The sequence below is a fragment of the Odocoileus virginianus genome, chromosome 12 (genome assembly GCF_023699985.2).
Source record: "Odocoileus virginianus isolate 20LAN1187 ecotype Illinois chromosome 12, Ovbor_1.2, whole genome shotgun sequence".
Classification (NCBI taxonomy): domain Eukaryota; kingdom Metazoa; phylum Chordata; class Mammalia; order Artiodactyla; family Cervidae; genus Odocoileus; species Odocoileus virginianus.
The window spans coordinates 48,523,395-48,541,248 of NC_069685.1; the positions used below are offsets into that span (position 1 = coordinate 48,523,395).

Genomic DNA, 17,854 nt, shown 5'->3' on the forward strand with positions numbered 1-17,854 from the left:
AAAGCTGAGCACCGAAGAATTGATGCTTTTGAACTGTGGTGTTGGAGAAGACTCTTGAGAGTCCCTTGGACTGCAAGGAGATCCAACCAGTCCATCCTAAAGGAGATCAGTCCTGGGTGTTCATTGGAAGGACTGATGCTGAAGCTGAAACTCTAATACTTTGGATACTTTGGCCACCTCATGCGAAGAGCTGACTCATTGGAAAAGACCCTGATGCTGGGAGGGATTGGAGGCAGAAGGGGCTGACAGAGGATGAGATGGCTGGCTGGCATCACCGACTCGATGGACATGAGTTTGGATCAACTCCGGGAGTTGGTGATGGACAGGGAGGCCTGGCATGCTGCGATTCATGGGGTTGCAAAGAGTCAGACACGACTGAGCGACTGAACTGAACTGAAGGAATGAATAAACAAATGTCACACATATATATATATATATACATATATATATATAGCTCCATACAATGGAATATGATTCAGTCATGAAAAAGAATGAAATACTGACACAGGCTACAAACATGGATGAATCTCAAGAACAGAATGCTAAGTGAGAAAAGTCAGATATAAAAATTCATGAAGTATAGGAGACCATTTATATGAAATATTCAGAATAGGTAAATCCATAGAGACAGAGAGTGAACTGGTTGTTGCCAGAACTAAGGGGAGGAAGGAATAGAGAGTGACTTCTAAAAGGTACAGGTTTCAGGGATGTCCTTGGTGGTTCAGCAGTTAAGGCTCTGAGCTCCCAGCACAGGGGGCCCCAGTTTGATCCTTGGTCAGGGAACTACATCCCATATGCTGCAACCAAGACCTGCTGCAGCCAAATAAATACATTTTTTTTAATTAAAAAATAAAAAGTATAGGTTTCATGTCACAGAGACAAACATGTGTTGGAACTAAACAGAGGTGGTAGTTGTACAACATTATGAATGTACTAAATGCCAGTCAACTGTTAAAATGATTATGTTGTGTGAGTTTTGCATCAATTTAAAAAAAAGAATGCATATGAATATCCATAAAGTTCCAAATCCCACCCAGATAATTAAATGGGAAATTCTTTATACATCATGTAACAAAGCTTAAAAATTCTTTAAATGTTAATCACCAATGATACTTGGGTCCAACCCTTTCTCTGATTTTCTAGGAATGTGGGGTTTCCAATGATGTGAACAAACTTCCCGGAGAAATTTGCATAAATATGGATGAAACTTCCGAGAATGTCTATTTGCACTTACACCAATGTTTGAATCAACTCTAAATTGTGTTGGAAGTTTGTACTGTTTTTTTTTTTTTTTTTAATTTTTTTAATTTATTTTTGGCTGTGCTGGGTCTTCACTCCTGCATGCGGGCTTTCTCTCGTTGCAGAGCACAGGCTCACTAGCTGTGGCCTGAGGAAGCATGTGGGATCTTCCTGGACCAGGGATCAAACCCGTTTCCCCTGTATTGGCAGATGGATTACTAACCACTCGACCACCAGGGAAGTCCATGGAAGTTTGTACTGTTTACTATCACTTTCACATAAGTTTTCATTCAGACTGAAGTTTTTCATGCTGTCTTTAACACTCATGGTGGGAGTGGGGGGCGGTGAATTACATTTAAGCAAACCATTCAAAACATAGATAAATCCATCAGTGAGACACTCACCGAAGCTGAGTACAGTTTTCATTAATTCCAACTTCTAAAAGGCACCCAGATAGTGCATTTTCTCCAAATAAAATGGGTTTGAGAGTTGCTGTTGAACACAAACTCCTTCCGGCTATAAAATAAAAAGATTATTCTCTTGCTATTTTTTTTATATCTTGCTATTTTTGCAAAACAAAAGTAAGTAAAAGATTTACCTCAAAGTTTTTCTTAAAACAAACAAACAAACAACAACAAAACAGAGAACAATAAGCAGAAATAGTTTCCAGTTCTCTAGAAATGAGGTCATTGTTACTCTAATCCTTTGAAAGCTGAACAAAGACCTCTCTCTGTTTCGAAATACCTGGACAGGGATCAGGGGTTTATTCTGAACCTGAAATTTAATACCTTCTGGCACATGTGGGTAATTACCACTGAAGCGAAGATTTTCCATAGTTTGGAATGAAACTATTTTCCTGTCTCTGATTAGCACCATCTTGGGTTAATCAATGACAATAATGACAATGGACTCTCTAGCCACTTTCATAATTAAATCTCTCTTACTGAAAATCAGCACAAGTGAAAACAATGTTAACATTTTTTATTGAAAGAAAGAAAAAAGAAAAGGAAGCTGTAGAAGCATGGAAAACAACCACCCCAGGCTAAATAAAAACACCAGGCTTTAAAGTAATTGGTTACTCGATCAGATTCAAAACATGGCAATATTTCCAATTCTAGTTCACCAGAGAGTGAGTCATATCATCAAATCAGATTACCAGAATACCAAAGGTGTAAAGTTGTGACATTATTCGTCCCGTTGATGCTTAGAGCTCGAACAGGCTTGCCAAGCTGGTAACCTAGACAAACACAACACAGGAGAATGAGCATCTTTCCCTGTTAGTTTATTTCAAAGCAACAGGCGCTAGCTTGTCAAATAACAGAAAGAAGGAATCCACAACGGAAGGAAATATGCACTCAAAGTTCTTTTACAGAATACCCTCAAGAGAAGGACATCAACGTCACTCCTTTCATTTGTTTCATTTTTTATTGAGGTATAGTTGATTACAATGCTGTGTTAGCTTCAGGTGTATAGACATGTTCTTTTTCAGATTCGAAGACACAGATGTTAGTGTGGTTTTTTGAAGACACTTTTAAAGTGAAATCTGAGAAGTGAAAACTAGGCAGGAGTCAGTCTTAGACCTTTCACCTTGGAGAACAATAAGCTGCTGAGCAGGCCAGTTCATGAATAATTAGAGTGATTAGTACGGCTTATCACAGGGGCTCATAAAGGAAACTTAAAGCCAGAGTAACTTTCCCATGTAGCCTTTTTCCAGTAAACTAATTCAACCCCAAGATCTGATTTAGATCCTATACCCATCCATTTCCTAGTAATCCAGCTTATGGTTTCCACGTTTTTAATGTGAAAAAGTTCACAAGCACAGAAAAGTTAAAAGTAATACCATGAACCTCACTCAATACAGCCACCACCTAAGTCAACAACTGTTAATGTTTAGCTGTATTCTTCTTAAGTAAGTGTTAGTCGTTCAGTCATGTCCGACTCTTTTCGATCCCATGGACTGTAGCCCGCCAGGCTCCTCTGTCAGGAAATTCTCCAGGCAAGAATACTGGAGTGGGTTGCCATCTCCTTCTCTAGGGCTCCTGTAGGGAAAATTAGAATTGGACGCCTCAAGTCCAAGGGAACCCCTGGGCCTGTTCATCACCGGAGTGTTCCTCCCCTTTGTAAAGCGCCTCTGACTGCTAGATCGTGAGCCATTCAGGGCCACTGCTCTTCTGATCTTAACACATCTAATGTGCACCCCACAGATCCTCCCTTCGGGATAGATAAGATACTTCCCATTTTTAGAAGCTTTATAACACCAAAACACAAATTTCAATAAAAACAGCACAAATAATATATTAATGTATATTAATATAGAATATAATAGATACTTGTCTTATCTATTACAAAAGCATATATATTTGGGGTGAGAGGGGCAGGACTATTTGAAAATAAATTGGAGGCATCATGACACTCACATCATGAAAGCTCCATCAGACCTCTCTCAAAATTAAGGATATTTTCCTACATCATCATGATGCCAATATTCTCCTAAGAAAATTAACAATAACCCCTTATAATCATATTATTTCATATCCAGCTCATATGCATATTTCCTATGTCCCTTTCAAAAATGTGTATTACAGTAGCATTGTTCTCAGTTGGTAAAGAATCTGCATACAATGCAGAAGACCCTGGTTTGATTCCTGGGTCAGGAAAATCCGCTAGAAAAGGGATAGGCTACCCACTCCAGCATTCTTGGGCTTCCCTTGCGACTCAGCTGCTAAGGAATCTGCCTGCAATGTGGGAGACCTGGGCTCAATCCCTGGGTTGGGAAGATCCTCTGAAGAAGGGAAAGGCTACCCACCCCAGTATTCTGGCCTGGAGAATTCCATGGACTGTATAGCCCATGGGGTCACAAAGAATCAGACACGACTGAGCGATTTTCACTTTCACTTTGTTCATATAAACTGGGATACCATCAAGGTTCCTGCATGGTGTTTGCGTTTCCAGCATTACGCCCCACCCTTCCCAACAAAAGGCCTCCCCTCTGGCCATGGGTCTAATCCTGCCAGAGTACACTTCATGCTCATGTACACTTCAGGCTCACTTCGGCCTCCTTGGCTTCCCCCAGGTTATTCCTATCCCCAGCACCCTTTCCAATTATCTGCTTCTCAAGGCACAGTCTCCTCCACCCAGTCCAGAGTGGAAACACACCCAGGACAGGGTTCTGGCTTGCTCGGTGCTTTTCCTCCAGCCTAGGAACAAAACCTGGCATGCGGACTTTCCTGGTGGTCCAGTGGTTAAGAATCCGCCTTCCAACGCAGGGGACTTGGGTTTGATCCCTGGTCGGGATCCCACACGCCTCAGGGAAACTAGATTCCAGGTATCAACCCAATATACCCAGATAAATAAATAAATATTCTTTAAAAAACAAAACCAAGCACATGCTGGACACTCAACACTGTTCCTTAGTGATGCAGTCTGGGTGAATGGTCCACATTCTACTCCTCTGAATCCTGGGGTAACTGACCCTAGTAACTGACCTCATTTATTACTTATCTTGGGTCGTTCACTGTTGTTTCCTGTGACTTAGTGCTGTCACTCCAAATAAGAGAGTCCCTGAGGACAGGGCACATGTCAGATGGTCCTCCAAAAACCCCGTCCAGCCTCAGAAAGTACGAGAGAGACAGCGTCTCTCTATATACAAGCTGTGCCTCTGCCTGATTAGTTCTGGCTCTTGATGTATTCTTTTCTGATGAGCGCATCAACATTTCCCATATATTCTGACAGGTTTTCTCAGAAATCTTGTCAAATTAAGTCAGTGACATGAAAATTCTTAAATTTCAGGAAGCTGGTCTCTTCCCCCCACCCCCCCACCCCCGTTACCTTGGAGTTTATATAAACTAAGAGAAAAAGGTCATAATGTTTTCATGCAGTACATACGTCATTCTTTAAATAACAACTGTGACTTGTAACAAATAATTAAGGAATGCTGCACTTGTGATCCATACAAAACACCAACATTTTGGGTTGTACATAATTTAAAGAAATGTCCCAAACACTTCTCGAAATACTGTAGTAGCCAATAAATACATAGAGGCATGCCTTACGCGGCCATAGGCATGCAGTTTAGAAAATAAAGAAAAATCACACTGGAACTACTTCATTTCTTCAAAATCACTGAGTAGGAAAAGCAACATTGAACTTCCAAAATGATTTTACATAACTTCTATACAGTACCTTGACTTAACCAGGAGTCTGCTCTTAGAAGTCAACAATAAACCCTAACATTAAAATCCTATTTAAAAGAAAAAAAATATATATATATAAAGGATTGTGTATAATTAAATCAGTATACATAAATATTGAAGATCATGCAAAGCAAAAAGTTACTAAAAAGTTTAAAAATGTTGTTCCCTCATGACTAATTACTGCGTGTTGAAGAATAGTAAGGGAATTCTCTAAAAGTTAAAAAAAAGTTGTTCCTTCATGATTAATTACTGCATGTTGAAGAATAGTATGGGAGTTCCCTGGCGATCAAGTTTAGGACTCCACACTCTCACTGCTAAAGCCCAGGTTCAATCCCTCATCAGGGAATGAGGATCTCAGAGGTGGTGGAGCACAGTCTCCTCACTCCCCCACCAAAAAAAAAAAAAGAAAAGAGGGAGGGAGGGAGGAATTAGGAGTTTGAGATTAGGAGATACAAATATATACATAAAACAGATAAACAGGGGGGACCTACTGTGTATCACAGGGATCTGTATTCAGTGTCTTGTGATAGACCATAGTGGGAAGGAATATGAGGAGGAGTATATACAGGTGTGTATAACTGGGTCACTGTGCTGTATATCTGAAACTAACACAACACCGTAAATCAACTATACATCAATCAAATAAATTATTTTATTTAAAAAAAGACCAGTAGCTAAAGAGAAAGACTGTTTTAGCCTTACAACTGTGACTATATATAACACTTTATGAAAAAAAAAATTAAGCTGTTAGCAGGAAAAGAATACAGTGTCACAAAAGAAAAAGAGAAAGGTTAGAATCACAAACTAAAATTGGAAACAATTATTTACAATCATCATTATAGCACAGGAGTGTCGAACTAAAATGTGTTTGTAAGATCAGTGATCGATATGCACTGTCTCACCTGGGTTTCCAGACCATTCTTGTTCATTACCACTGTTATAGCTTAAAAATTTCACTGTAAATCTCTGTGTCATGATTCCTAGAAATAAAAAAAAATATAATGTCACCAATTCGCTAAGAAATTACCCACCATAGTGTTGTTTTCTTTACCTTACAATTGCATTTCAACATGCAAAAAAAAACCAAACCCACTGTTTTCTGATTAAATCATAAACACAAATAAGAAAAACAGGTCTGAATTAGTTTATCTGTTATAATTATGAGAATCGTGAAGAAAGAAAAAAACACTTTAAATTAAAAGCATTCTCGCTGCCCTTCACAAAGTTACCTTTCTGCTGGGCATTAATTTCTGCCTTAATAATTCTGACGTTTATTTCACTGATTGTATTATTATTCCACCTGAAAATATAATGTTCTTCCACGTTCACGTTCCTGGGGGCTGGTCCAGTACTTAAAAGTGTTTCTGGAAATAAGAGAGTACTTTCATAAATTAAAGACCTAAAAATAAAAAAATTAAAGACCTTCCTTGGGTTCAAGTCTATTATTGGCAGTTCTCTCTGCCTGGGTGGCCGTCCCCCACCCCCATCCCTGCCCTGCAGACCCAATTCCCTTACACAGCAGGGTCATCACCTACTTAAGAAGCCACCCTCAGATCTCCACCCAAGTCAGCATTAGCTACCTCCTCTTTCCACACCATCTCAATAAGCTGAGTGAGCTCCATCCCTTCCCTTTTTTAAAAAATATTTACTTTTTATTTATTCATTTATTTGGCTGCTTTGGGTCTTAGTTGTGGCATGGGAACTGACCAAGTTGGTCACAGTCCCCTGATCAAGGATCAAATCTGGGCCCCCTGCATTGAGAGCATGGAGTCTTAACCACTGGACCACCAGGAAAGTCCCTGTCCCTTTCATCTTATTTCAGCATCCCTGGTACCCAGCTCATAGCCTAATGCAGAGTACGGGCTTGGAAGAGTATCTGTTAAATGCAAGATTACAGAAAGATTACATCTGGTAAAAATTACATCTGTTAAAGGAAAGATTACAGAATGTCAACTCTGTAAGAGCAGGGGCCTGGTGTCTAGTTCACTACTATATTGTACTAATAGCTAATGGAAGGAAATAACAAGTTCCGAGAATTATAACACATTGAAAAGAAACACAAGTACTATCCTTCATGGAAAAACAAAAGTCCTGGTAATATTGGCCAAATTCTATGTACCTTAGTTGGCTGCATTACAATCACAGAGTTTAATGACTGGAAAAAGAAAAGCAAGCAAGAAGTGAAAATGCTGGGTCCTAAAGAACCCTTTAACTCTCTGAAAAACACTTAAGAAAAAGCCCACACACCCAGAGAACAAGGAGGGACCCTGGAACCCACATAATCCAGGACTGAGAAGGACTGGGTTCAAGGTCACAGATGTTACTCCACACTAAGTCAAGGCGGAACAAGGAACAAGCAAAATGCTAGTGGGATATTTCTCTAACAACTACAAATCTCCTAAAACTCTTAATGAAAATGTGTTCTACTCTGGGACTACAGTAAGTCTCCTGCATACGAACTAGTTCCACTCCAAGAGCATGTTCATGAGTCCAACACGGTTAGCCCAGGTACCCAACTGATGCAATTGGCTCTATAGTACTGTACTGTGATAGGTTAATAATAGTTTTCACACAAATAATACATTAAAAACAAACACAAAAAATGAAGAACACATTTCTAATCCTTCAGGACAGGACCTTGAAAAGTACAGTATCAGAGCTGGCATACAGAGACTGGCATCGAGTGAAGAGGAGAGGAGGGAGAGGAGCTGGGAGATGGTAGAGCTATAGGATCGTCAGCAATAGGAGACGAAGGACAAGACGAACTTTCACTCAGGCCTGATGGCGGTGGAACACGTGTTTGCATCTTGCAAAGTTTGAAACTTGAAAGTTCATATATAGGGACTTACTGTATGTATGTATTCCTTGTGAGAAATGATATATATTCCCATAGAAATGGTATCAAAGTATAACATTAAAATACCTGTAATGGTGATGAATCTGTCTAAGTCAGTTGCTTCCTCATAGATCACTTTTGGTGTAACTATGCCTGAAAAAACATACATAAATGAACTTCCATAGGAGTACATGAACCTCACATACTCACATTTACTTACGAAAATGAAAGTTTGCCAAACAAATACAGTGCCTATGCCTGCCCTGGACACCAACTACTCAGCTCTCCTCCACTCCCCAAACACCATCAAACAACCCACTATTCTTGGCATCTAATTGGCATCTAAGGTCCATGCTCAAATGGACGTAACTTACCTCCCATAGCACCATTTTTTATCTTTACACTGGTAATTCTGTCTCGTTCTAGGTACTCCTCCAGGCTAGTAACGCACTGAACATCAAAATTCTTCAGGAAGGCCACAGGAGCGTTGTGCATGCACTGCCCAGCCAGGGACACCTGAGGGCCGGGGTGGGGGAATGCCAACAAGATTTATGACCGCCTTTCCGATCATAAAAAACGGGATCAGTGTCTTGGAAAAGCATCCTTTCTGCAGCCTGCTTCTGCTGGGTTAGCTCCAACAACGGCTAGGGCATTCACTAGTTAACTGACTTTAGCAGAGCATCTACTTGACTTGCTAATCAAACTCTGGAAGCCACTGGCTGCAGCGTTACAGTAAGTACAGTTGCTAAGGAAAATTCCCTGCTCTGCATCATTTATTTTGCAGAAACATGATTACATTCACCTTCAGTTTCTTTTCTGCTGTTTTTTTGTTTTTGTTTTTTTTCACTTTTTGGCCATTCCAGGCAGCATACAGGATCTTAGTTTCCCTGGCCAGGGAGGGAACCCGCGTCCCCTGCGGTGGAAGCAGAGTCCTAACCACCAGACTGCCAGGGAGCTCCCTCAACTTCATTGTCTCTCCCTCATTACAAATGCATTTTTGTTAAAGCCATAAGAATGGATTCATATGGATAGTAAAGAGAAACAGTTTAGCCTCCCATGTCTTCTTCCCATAAATACTTTTTCCTCATAATTTTGAACTTAATAAAGTTATGATTTCACATAAAATTCGAGTCTTAAAATACTTTTCAAAATTCTATTAAATATTTAATTAACACACCATAAGCCAAATATACTTCAATAAAAAATAAATAAAATTTTAAAAGTATTTATGGCTAACTAGAAATTGTCTGTTAAACTAGTACAAGTGAGAAATAATAGCTACTTCCATGGAAACTTCTGAACAGTCTTTTGGTTTTATTTAGTAAGTTCACTCTGAGATCTAGCAAAGACAGATTGATTTAAGAGTGACTATCAAAAGAAGAAAACACAATCCAGAGATCTTAAATGGCTGAGTGCCTGAAAAGTCCGCAGGAGAAAAATACGTAACTCAGGAAGAGATTTTTGTGTTTTTAGAATAACATGAGTTAAATTAATAAGAGGAAGGGGAAAGTGAGAAAAAACCTCTAGCATATTAAAATTGAAAGGATTACCTGAGGAATAGTAAAATATGCCTTATCTACTGTCATAACGGGGTCTCCTTGTTTGTAACCAAAGTCTGAAAAGTCTTTTAGATCAGTATGCAAATACATGTCAAAGGAAACTTGATGTCCAGAGGAACTGCAAATCGATGAGAGAGACCATCAGTTAACATGCTAAAAGCAATTCTTCTTCTAAATTTTTTCTCTGCTTTTTTAACTATCAAGATAATATTTGTACTAAATGCCACTGAACGGTGCATTTTAAAGTAGTTAATGGTTAATTTATGTTCCATGAGTTTTACTTCAATGCTAATAATAAAGTTGCTTTAAAATGCCAACAAGAAAAAAAAAAAGTCAACAAGATAGATACATAAAAGACAGAAAGTTAAAGTCCCCCATGAGCCCACCACTCTTTCCCCCAACCCAGAGAATCACTATTAACCATTTGTGGTATCAATTAATTTCTTTTCAGTGAGGGCTCCAAAATCACTGTGGATGGTGACTACAGCCATGAAATTAAAAGACACTTGCTCCTTGGAAGAAAAGATATGACAAACCTAGAGACATGACTTTGCCAACAAAGGTCCCTATAGTCAAAGCTATGGTTTTTTCAGTAGTCATGGATGGATGTGAGAGCTGGTCCATAAAGAAGGCTAAGCACAGAAGAACTGATGCTTTAGAACTGTGGTACTGGAAAAGACTCTTGAGAGTCCCTTGGACTGCAAGGAGATCAAACCAGTCAATCCTAAAGGAAACCAACCCTGAATATTCATTGGAAGGACTGCTGCTGAAGCTAAAGCTCCAGTACTTTGGTCACTTGAGGCAAAGAGCTGACTTACTGGAAAAGACCCTGATGCTGGGAAAGATTGAGGGCAGAAGAAGGGAGTGACAAAGGATCAGATGGCTGGACGGCATCATCAACTCAGTGGACATGAGTTTGAGCAAACTCTGGGAGATAGTAAAGGGCAGGGAAGCCTGGCGTGTTACAGTTCATGGGGTTGCAAAGAGTTGGAGACAACTTGGCGACTGAACAACAACCAGTTCTTTCAAATACTCAACACAAAATAAACTTACTATGTGAAACCTAGAATTGAATCTAGAATGGAGGAATTGAAGCATGGAGCCTCTGGAGAGGTCCCGAGGAGGACATGGCCACATTCCAGGGCCACCTGGGTGTGCACCCCTCTCCCCGGCAGCCCTTTGAACACTTACATGGAACCATGGTAGAAGTACCCGAGGAAGGGTGAGTTGGCGAGCTGCACACACAGGAATGGAAACCAGTCGGGGACTCCACGTGCCATCTGCATGGAGCAGAGCTGATCAAAGGGAGGATTAACATCTCCTCCAAAAACACCAGGGAAACAGGACTCCTTGAACAGCGCTGTTAAATCTGATGAGCATTCCTGGAAAGAAGATGTAGAGGAGCAGAGAGAAGATTAAACCCCACCTCTGCCCACCGTCAGGATCTCCTGGCGAGCATGATGCACTCGCTGCTGGAGACCCTCAGGACATCGTAGAGGAAGCAGGAAACAAGCAGCTGGCCTCCAGGCTGAGAGTGTTTGCACTCACAGCAAGTCAGCTCCCTACGAGGCTCCAAGTCAGGAACTTCGAAACTTCACAGAATCTACATCTTAAATGGGGACCTAAGATATGCCTACAGATAAGATAAGAAAAAGAAAAGATAATAAGAAATAGACCACAGGTGGAGAATTTTCAACTGGCATCACCACTCACTCCAGTATTCTTGCCTGGGAAATCCCATGGACAGAGGAGCTTGGCAGGCTACAGGCCATGGGGTCGCAAAGAGTCGGACACAACTTAGCCACTCAACAGCAGCAGCATCCAAATTCCTAGTCCAGAGAAATCTAAGGACATGGAGAGAGAGGGCAGACAGTCCATATTCGAGAAGAATCCTTGAATGATTCTTGTTATATCATGATCGATGATACCGATTGGTATCATCAAGAAGTTACTTTATTTGGATGGACCTGTTATGGAGAAGGCAATGGCGCCCCACTCTAGTACTCTTGCTTGGGAAATCCCATGGATGGAGGAGCCTGGTAGGCTGCAGTCCATGGGGTTGCTAGGAGTCGGGCATGACTGAGCGGCTTCACTTTCACTTTTCACTTTCATGCATTGGAGAAGGAAATGGCAACCCACTCCAGTGTGCCTGCCTGGAGAATCCCAGGGACGGCGGCGCCTGGTGGGCTGCCGTCTATGGGGTCGCACAGAGTCGGACACGACTGACGTGACTTAGCAGCAGCAGCAGCAGCAGCAAAGCCTGTTATGCACAGTGAAGTCAGTCAGAAAGAGAAAACAAATATCATATATTAACGCACATTTGTAGAATGTAGAAAGAGGACCCAGATGAACCTATTTGCAAAGAAGAACTAGAGACAGACACAGAGGTAGAGAACACACGTATGCACAACAGTGGGGAAAGGGGAGGCAGGATGAACTGGGACATCAGGACTGACATACACACTGTTGAGACTATGGATAAAATGGAAAACTAATGAGAACCTGTGTACAGCACAGGGAACTCTACTCAATACTCTGTGGTGACCTAAATGGGAAGGAAATCCAAAAAAGAGGGGATATATGTGTATCAGTTCAGTCCAGTTCAGTCGCTCAGTCGTGTCCGACTCTTTGCGACCCCATGAATCACAGCACTCCAGGCCTCCCTGTCCATCACCAACTCCCAGAGTTTACTCAAACTCATGTCCATCGAGTCGGTGATGCCATCCAGCCATCTCATCCTCTGTCGGCCCCTTCTCCACATGCCCCCAATCCCTCCCAGCATCAGGGTCTTTTCCAATGAGTCAACTCTTCACATGAGGTGGCCAAAGTACTGGAGTTTCAGCTTCAGCATCAATCCTTCCAACAAACATCCAGGACTGATCTCCTTTAGGATGGACTGGTTGGATCTCCTTGCAGTCCAACGGACTCTCAAGAGTCTTCTCCAACATCACAGTTCAAAAGCATCAATTTTTCAGCGCTCAGCTTTCTTCACAGTCCAACTCTCACATCCATACATGACCACTAGGAAAACCATAGCCTTGACCAGACGGACCTTTGTTGGCAAAGTAATAATGTCTCTGCTTTTTAATATGCTATCTAGGTTGGTCATAACTTTCCTTCCAAGGAGTAAGTGTCTTTTAACCTCATGGCTGCAGTCACCATCCGCAGTGATTTTGGAGCCCCAAAAAATAAAGTCTGACACTCTTTCCACTGTTTACCCATCTATTTCCCATGAGGTGATGGGACCAGATGCCATGATCTTAGTTTTCTGAATGTTGAGCTTTAAGCCAACTTTTTCACTCTCCTCTTTCACTTTCATCAAGAGGCTTTTCAGTTCCTCTTCACTCTCTGCCATAAGGGTGGTGTCATCTGCATATCTGAGGTTATTGATATTTCTCCCGGCAATCTTGATTCCAGTTTGTGCTTCGTCCAGCCCAGTGTTTCTCATGATGTACTCTGCATATAAGTTGAATAAGCAGGGAGACAATATACAGCCTTGACGTACTCCTTTTCCAATTTGGAACCAGTCTGTTGTTCCATGTGCAATTCTAACTGTTGCTTCCTGACCTGCATACAGGTTTCTCAAGAGGCAGGTCAGGTGGTCTGGTATTCCCATCTCTTTCAGAATTTTCCACAGATTATTGTGATCCACACAGTCAAAGGCTTTGGTATAGTCAATAAAGCAGAAATAGATGTTTATCTGGAACTCTCTTGCTTTTTTGATGATCCAGCGGATACTGGCAATTTGATCTAAAGGGGCTCAGCCATACATAAATATGTATCCAATCTCCCACAAACTCCCCTCCTATCCAGGCTGTCACATAACACTGAGCAGAGTTCCCTGTGCTATACAGTAGGTCCTTGTTGGTTATCCTTTTTTTTTTTTTGTTATCCTTTTTAAATATAGCAGTGTGTATAGGCCACATTCCTCAGAATGGCAAATGAACTGGAAAACCATAGAGTTCAAGTAGTTTAAGGTCAAGAGAGAAAAAAATACGTTTTGTTTTTCAGAAAACTGAGTCCTCTCCAAATTGACTTAAAAATATGTTTAAATTCTAGAAATCTATTTTAAACCATGTACTCTGTAAACTGTAACAGGAATGAAGGTTCCTCACCTACAACATAGGCTTATACACACATGTCTGAATGGGTCTGTATCGGATTCTAGAATGAACGAGCATGTGTACAGTCACTCAGTCATGCCTGACTCTTTGCGACCCCATGGACTGCGGCCTGCCAGGCTCCTCTGTCCATGGGATTTTCCCAGCAAGAATACTGGAGTGAATAAGTATCACTTATTGTGATACCACTTCATGATGTATGTAAGTCAAATAACCATACTTTAAACCTTAAACTTGTACAGTGACTGTGTCAATTATATCACAAAATGGAAGGAAAAAATTGATAAACTGGACTTGATCAAATTAAAACTTTTGGGCTTCAAAGAACACCAACTGGAAAATAAACTTCCTAGACAAATAGGAGTTTTTGGCATATCGTATATCTGATAAGGGACTAGAATTCAAAGTGAATAGTGAACTTGAACAACAAAAAGACAATCTAATTTAACAACAAAATTAAACAACAAAAAGACAACCTAATTAAAAACCTGGCAAAGAGTCTCAACAGACATTTCTTCAAAGAAGACATACAAACATTCAATAAGCCTTTGAAAAGATGTTCAACATCATTTTCCACTAGAGAAATACGGATCAAAATCACAATGAAAGGCCACTTCACACCCTCAAGAAAGGCTGTAATTAAGATTATTACAGCCATTGTTGGTGACATCATGGAAAATTACAACCCTTGTACAGTGCTGATGGGAATGTGAAATGATGTAGCTACTTTGAAAAACAGTTCCTCAAGAGAATTCCCTGGCAGTCTAAGGGTTAGGACTTGTTTTCATTAACAAGGACACAGGTTCAATCCCCAGTCAGGGAACTAAGATCCCACAAGCTATGTGGCTCAGCCAAAAGAAGAAAAACAGTTCCCTAAAAGGTTAAACATGCAGTAACCATGTGACAAAGCAATTCCACTCCTAGGTAACATAACCAAGAGAAATGGAAACACACATCCAAACAAAAACTTGTATACAGGTATTCATAGAAGCGTTCTTCATAGTAGCCAAGAAGTGAAAACAATCTAAATGTCCTCACTTGATCAATGGTTAAGCCCTCTGTAATATATCCACACAACAGAAGATGACTTGGCCATAAAAAGCAATGGAGCACTAACACAGGCCACAGCACAGGTGACCCTTGAAAGCATGATGCCAGAAAAAGAAGCCAGACACAGGGGCTTCCTTGGTGGTCCAGTGGCTAAGACTCCAGGCTCCCAGAGCAGAGGCCCTGGGCCAATCCCTGGTCAGGGAACTAGACCCCACATGAGGCAACCAAGACCTGGCACAGGGGAGCAAATAAATATTAAAAAAAAAAAAGCCAGACACAAATACAGACTGAAGGATTCCATTTATATACAACGTCCAGAAGAGGCAAATCCACAGACACAGAATGTAGATTAATAGTGACCTGGGAAAACAAACTACTAAAATAACAGAAAAGAAGCAGGCCCACAGATACAGAGAACAAACTAGTGGTCACCAGTGGGGAGAGGGATGGGGGCGGGGGCAACACAGGTGTAGGGGATGAAGAGGCACAAACTACTACATATAAAATAAATAAGCTGCAAGGGTATATTATTGTACAGCACAAGCAATATAGCCAATATTTTATAATAATAACTATAAATGAAGTATAACATTTAAAAATGGTAACTATGTTATACACCTGAAATTTACATAATTTGCAAATCAACTATGCCCAGATAAACAAATATACTTAATTTCTAGTGAAAACAAACAAACAAAAAATAGTCTGGGGATGATGGGCATGAATGAGAGTGACTGCAAATGGACACATGGCTTCTTTCCAGGAAACATCCTCAAATTAGATTATTGTAATGGTTATACAATCCTATAAATTTACTAAAAAAAAAAAAAATCACTCAAAACATCTGTTTTTCTCTCCCTTTTATATTTTCTTAAAGGCTTCCTAAGTAAGACATTAAAATCATCCTCTCAGTATCATCACAATCAGGACTTTATCCAAACACACACATAATTGCTGCTTAGTCACTCGGTTGTGTCCGACTCTCTGCAGATCCATGGACTAGCCCACCAGGCTCCTCTGTCCATGGAATTTTCCAGGCAAGAATATTGGAGTGGGTTGCCATTTCCTATGCCAAGGGATCTTCCCAATCCAGGGACTGAGCCCTTGGATCTCCAGTGTCCCTTGCATCTCCTGCACTGGCAGGTGGATTCTTTACCACTATTGTCACCTGGAAAGTCCTTTGTCCATAAACTAGGCTGAAAAGGCTAGATAAGAAAATACTCAACTGGAAAACAGGCATACAATCTCAGCTTTTGAAAGAACATGCACTAAAAAGTTGATGATGGGGAACTGCGGGTGCCCTCCACATGCTATCAGGTACCACAGCTTTTGCACCCAATAATCAGAAAGACCATACCTGGTCACAGCAGCAGCGAATGTCACAGGCCCCCGCAGTCAAATTGCAAGGGCAAGGACCAAGGGGCTGATACACCTGGTTAGGAATGACAGTCACATTTTCTGAAAAGTACAAACAACAGAGAAGTTCAGCTGTGAAACACTGATGAGACATGGACACATTTTAGACACTCAGAGAAAGCTGAGTTGTATTACAAATCACCATTACCTGTATTCCACATCAAGGTATCCCTGAGATGGGCTATATCTACTGAGGCCTGTATCTATTCTTTCAACAAAAACCCACATAGAAGAGAATGTCCTAGTTATACACACTGAAGAAGTCACAGTTGATCTTGAAGATGATCAAGTCACTAAGATTTGCAAGTTAAGACAAATGCAATGCACTGATTTTTCAATACACTGCACAACTCCTTTCATAACACAGACTGATTGTAAGCATTTATTCCTCCAAATTCATTACCTCTTTTAACAGATAAACCTGAAGCCATGACCTAAATGTCCATCGACAGATGAATAAAGAAGACGTGGTACATACAGAAAATGAAATATTACTCAGACATAAAAAGAACAAAATGGGGTCATTTGCAGTAACATGGATGGACCGAGAGTCTGTCATACAGAATGAAGTAAGTCATAAAGAGAAAAACAAATATTGTATATGAACGCATGTATGTAGAAATTAGAAAAATGATACAGATGAACCCATTTTCAGGGCAGAAATAGAGACTAAGACGAAGGGAACAAATGTGTGGACATGAAGGGTTGGGGAATTGGGAGATGGGAGTGGGTATGTGACTGCCACGTGTAAAACTGGTAGCCAGCGGGAACCTGCTAAAAGCACAGGGAGCTCAGCTCGGGGCTCTGTGGTGACCAGACGAGTGGGAAGGGAGACCCAAGAGGAAGGGGTTGTATCTATACATATAGCCAATTCACTTTGCTGTACAGTCTTGTAAAGGAACTATACCACAATTTTAAAAAAAAATCTGACGTCACGGTGACATTTCAGTTTATCTGGAAGCCATCTGACCACAAGATCTCATTTAACTGAGTTACACACTCAACCTCAAGTCCCATCACACTGTGAATGCAAATTTTCACATCCTGATTCTGGTTCAAGTGTGGGGGAAGTTAGTAATTTTCACACTGATTGGAAAAGGAATATGATCTATTACATTTTAGCCTCCTAATTTGGAATCCAGAGACTAACAGTTGGAAAGCTATGTGTGTGACTATTTGTGTAAACTCTATGTATCAGTCAACTTCAATGACAGGATAACTGAAGCTTCTAAAGAACAACTATTACATATTCTATGCTATAATATAGTAGAACCCTAGTATGTCAGGTATCAAGAACAAGAAAGTCCCAGTAAGAGACCATGTCACAAGGATAAGGGTTTGACCCTCAGTATAATCAAATCCATGAGACATAAGCAAGGCACTTTAGAATAGGGTTTTACTATGTGATATATAGATAGATATTTGTGAATCTATCTATAT

General features: G+C 40.6%; 1 protein-coding gene across 3 annotated transcripts in view; it reads right to left on the reverse strand.

Moving 5' to 3' along the window:
• Positions 1 to 17,854, reverse strand: part of TCTN2 (tectonic family member 2) — a 30,123-nt gene that overhangs the window by 9,192 nt on the left and 3,077 nt on the right. For all 3 annotated transcript variants that reach the window (XM_020901333.2, XM_020901332.2, XM_070475133.1), the window contains 9 exons: positions 16,356 to 16,456; positions 11,019 to 11,209; positions 9,819 to 9,945; positions 8,643 to 8,784; positions 8,356 to 8,421; positions 6,662 to 6,796; positions 6,335 to 6,412; positions 2,396 to 2,476; positions 1,644 to 1,755 (listed from right to left, as the gene is read on the reverse strand). In XM_020901333.2, the coding sequence (XP_020756992.2) occupies positions 1,644 to 1,755; positions 2,396 to 2,476; positions 6,335 to 6,412; positions 6,662 to 6,796; positions 8,356 to 8,421; positions 8,643 to 8,784; positions 9,819 to 9,945; positions 11,019 to 11,209; positions 16,356 to 16,456 (1,033 nt within the window). The remainder of the gene's footprint in view (positions 1 to 1,643; positions 1,756 to 2,395; positions 2,477 to 6,334; positions 6,413 to 6,661; positions 6,797 to 8,355; positions 8,422 to 8,642; positions 8,785 to 9,818; positions 9,946 to 11,018; positions 11,210 to 16,355; positions 16,457 to 17,854) is intronic.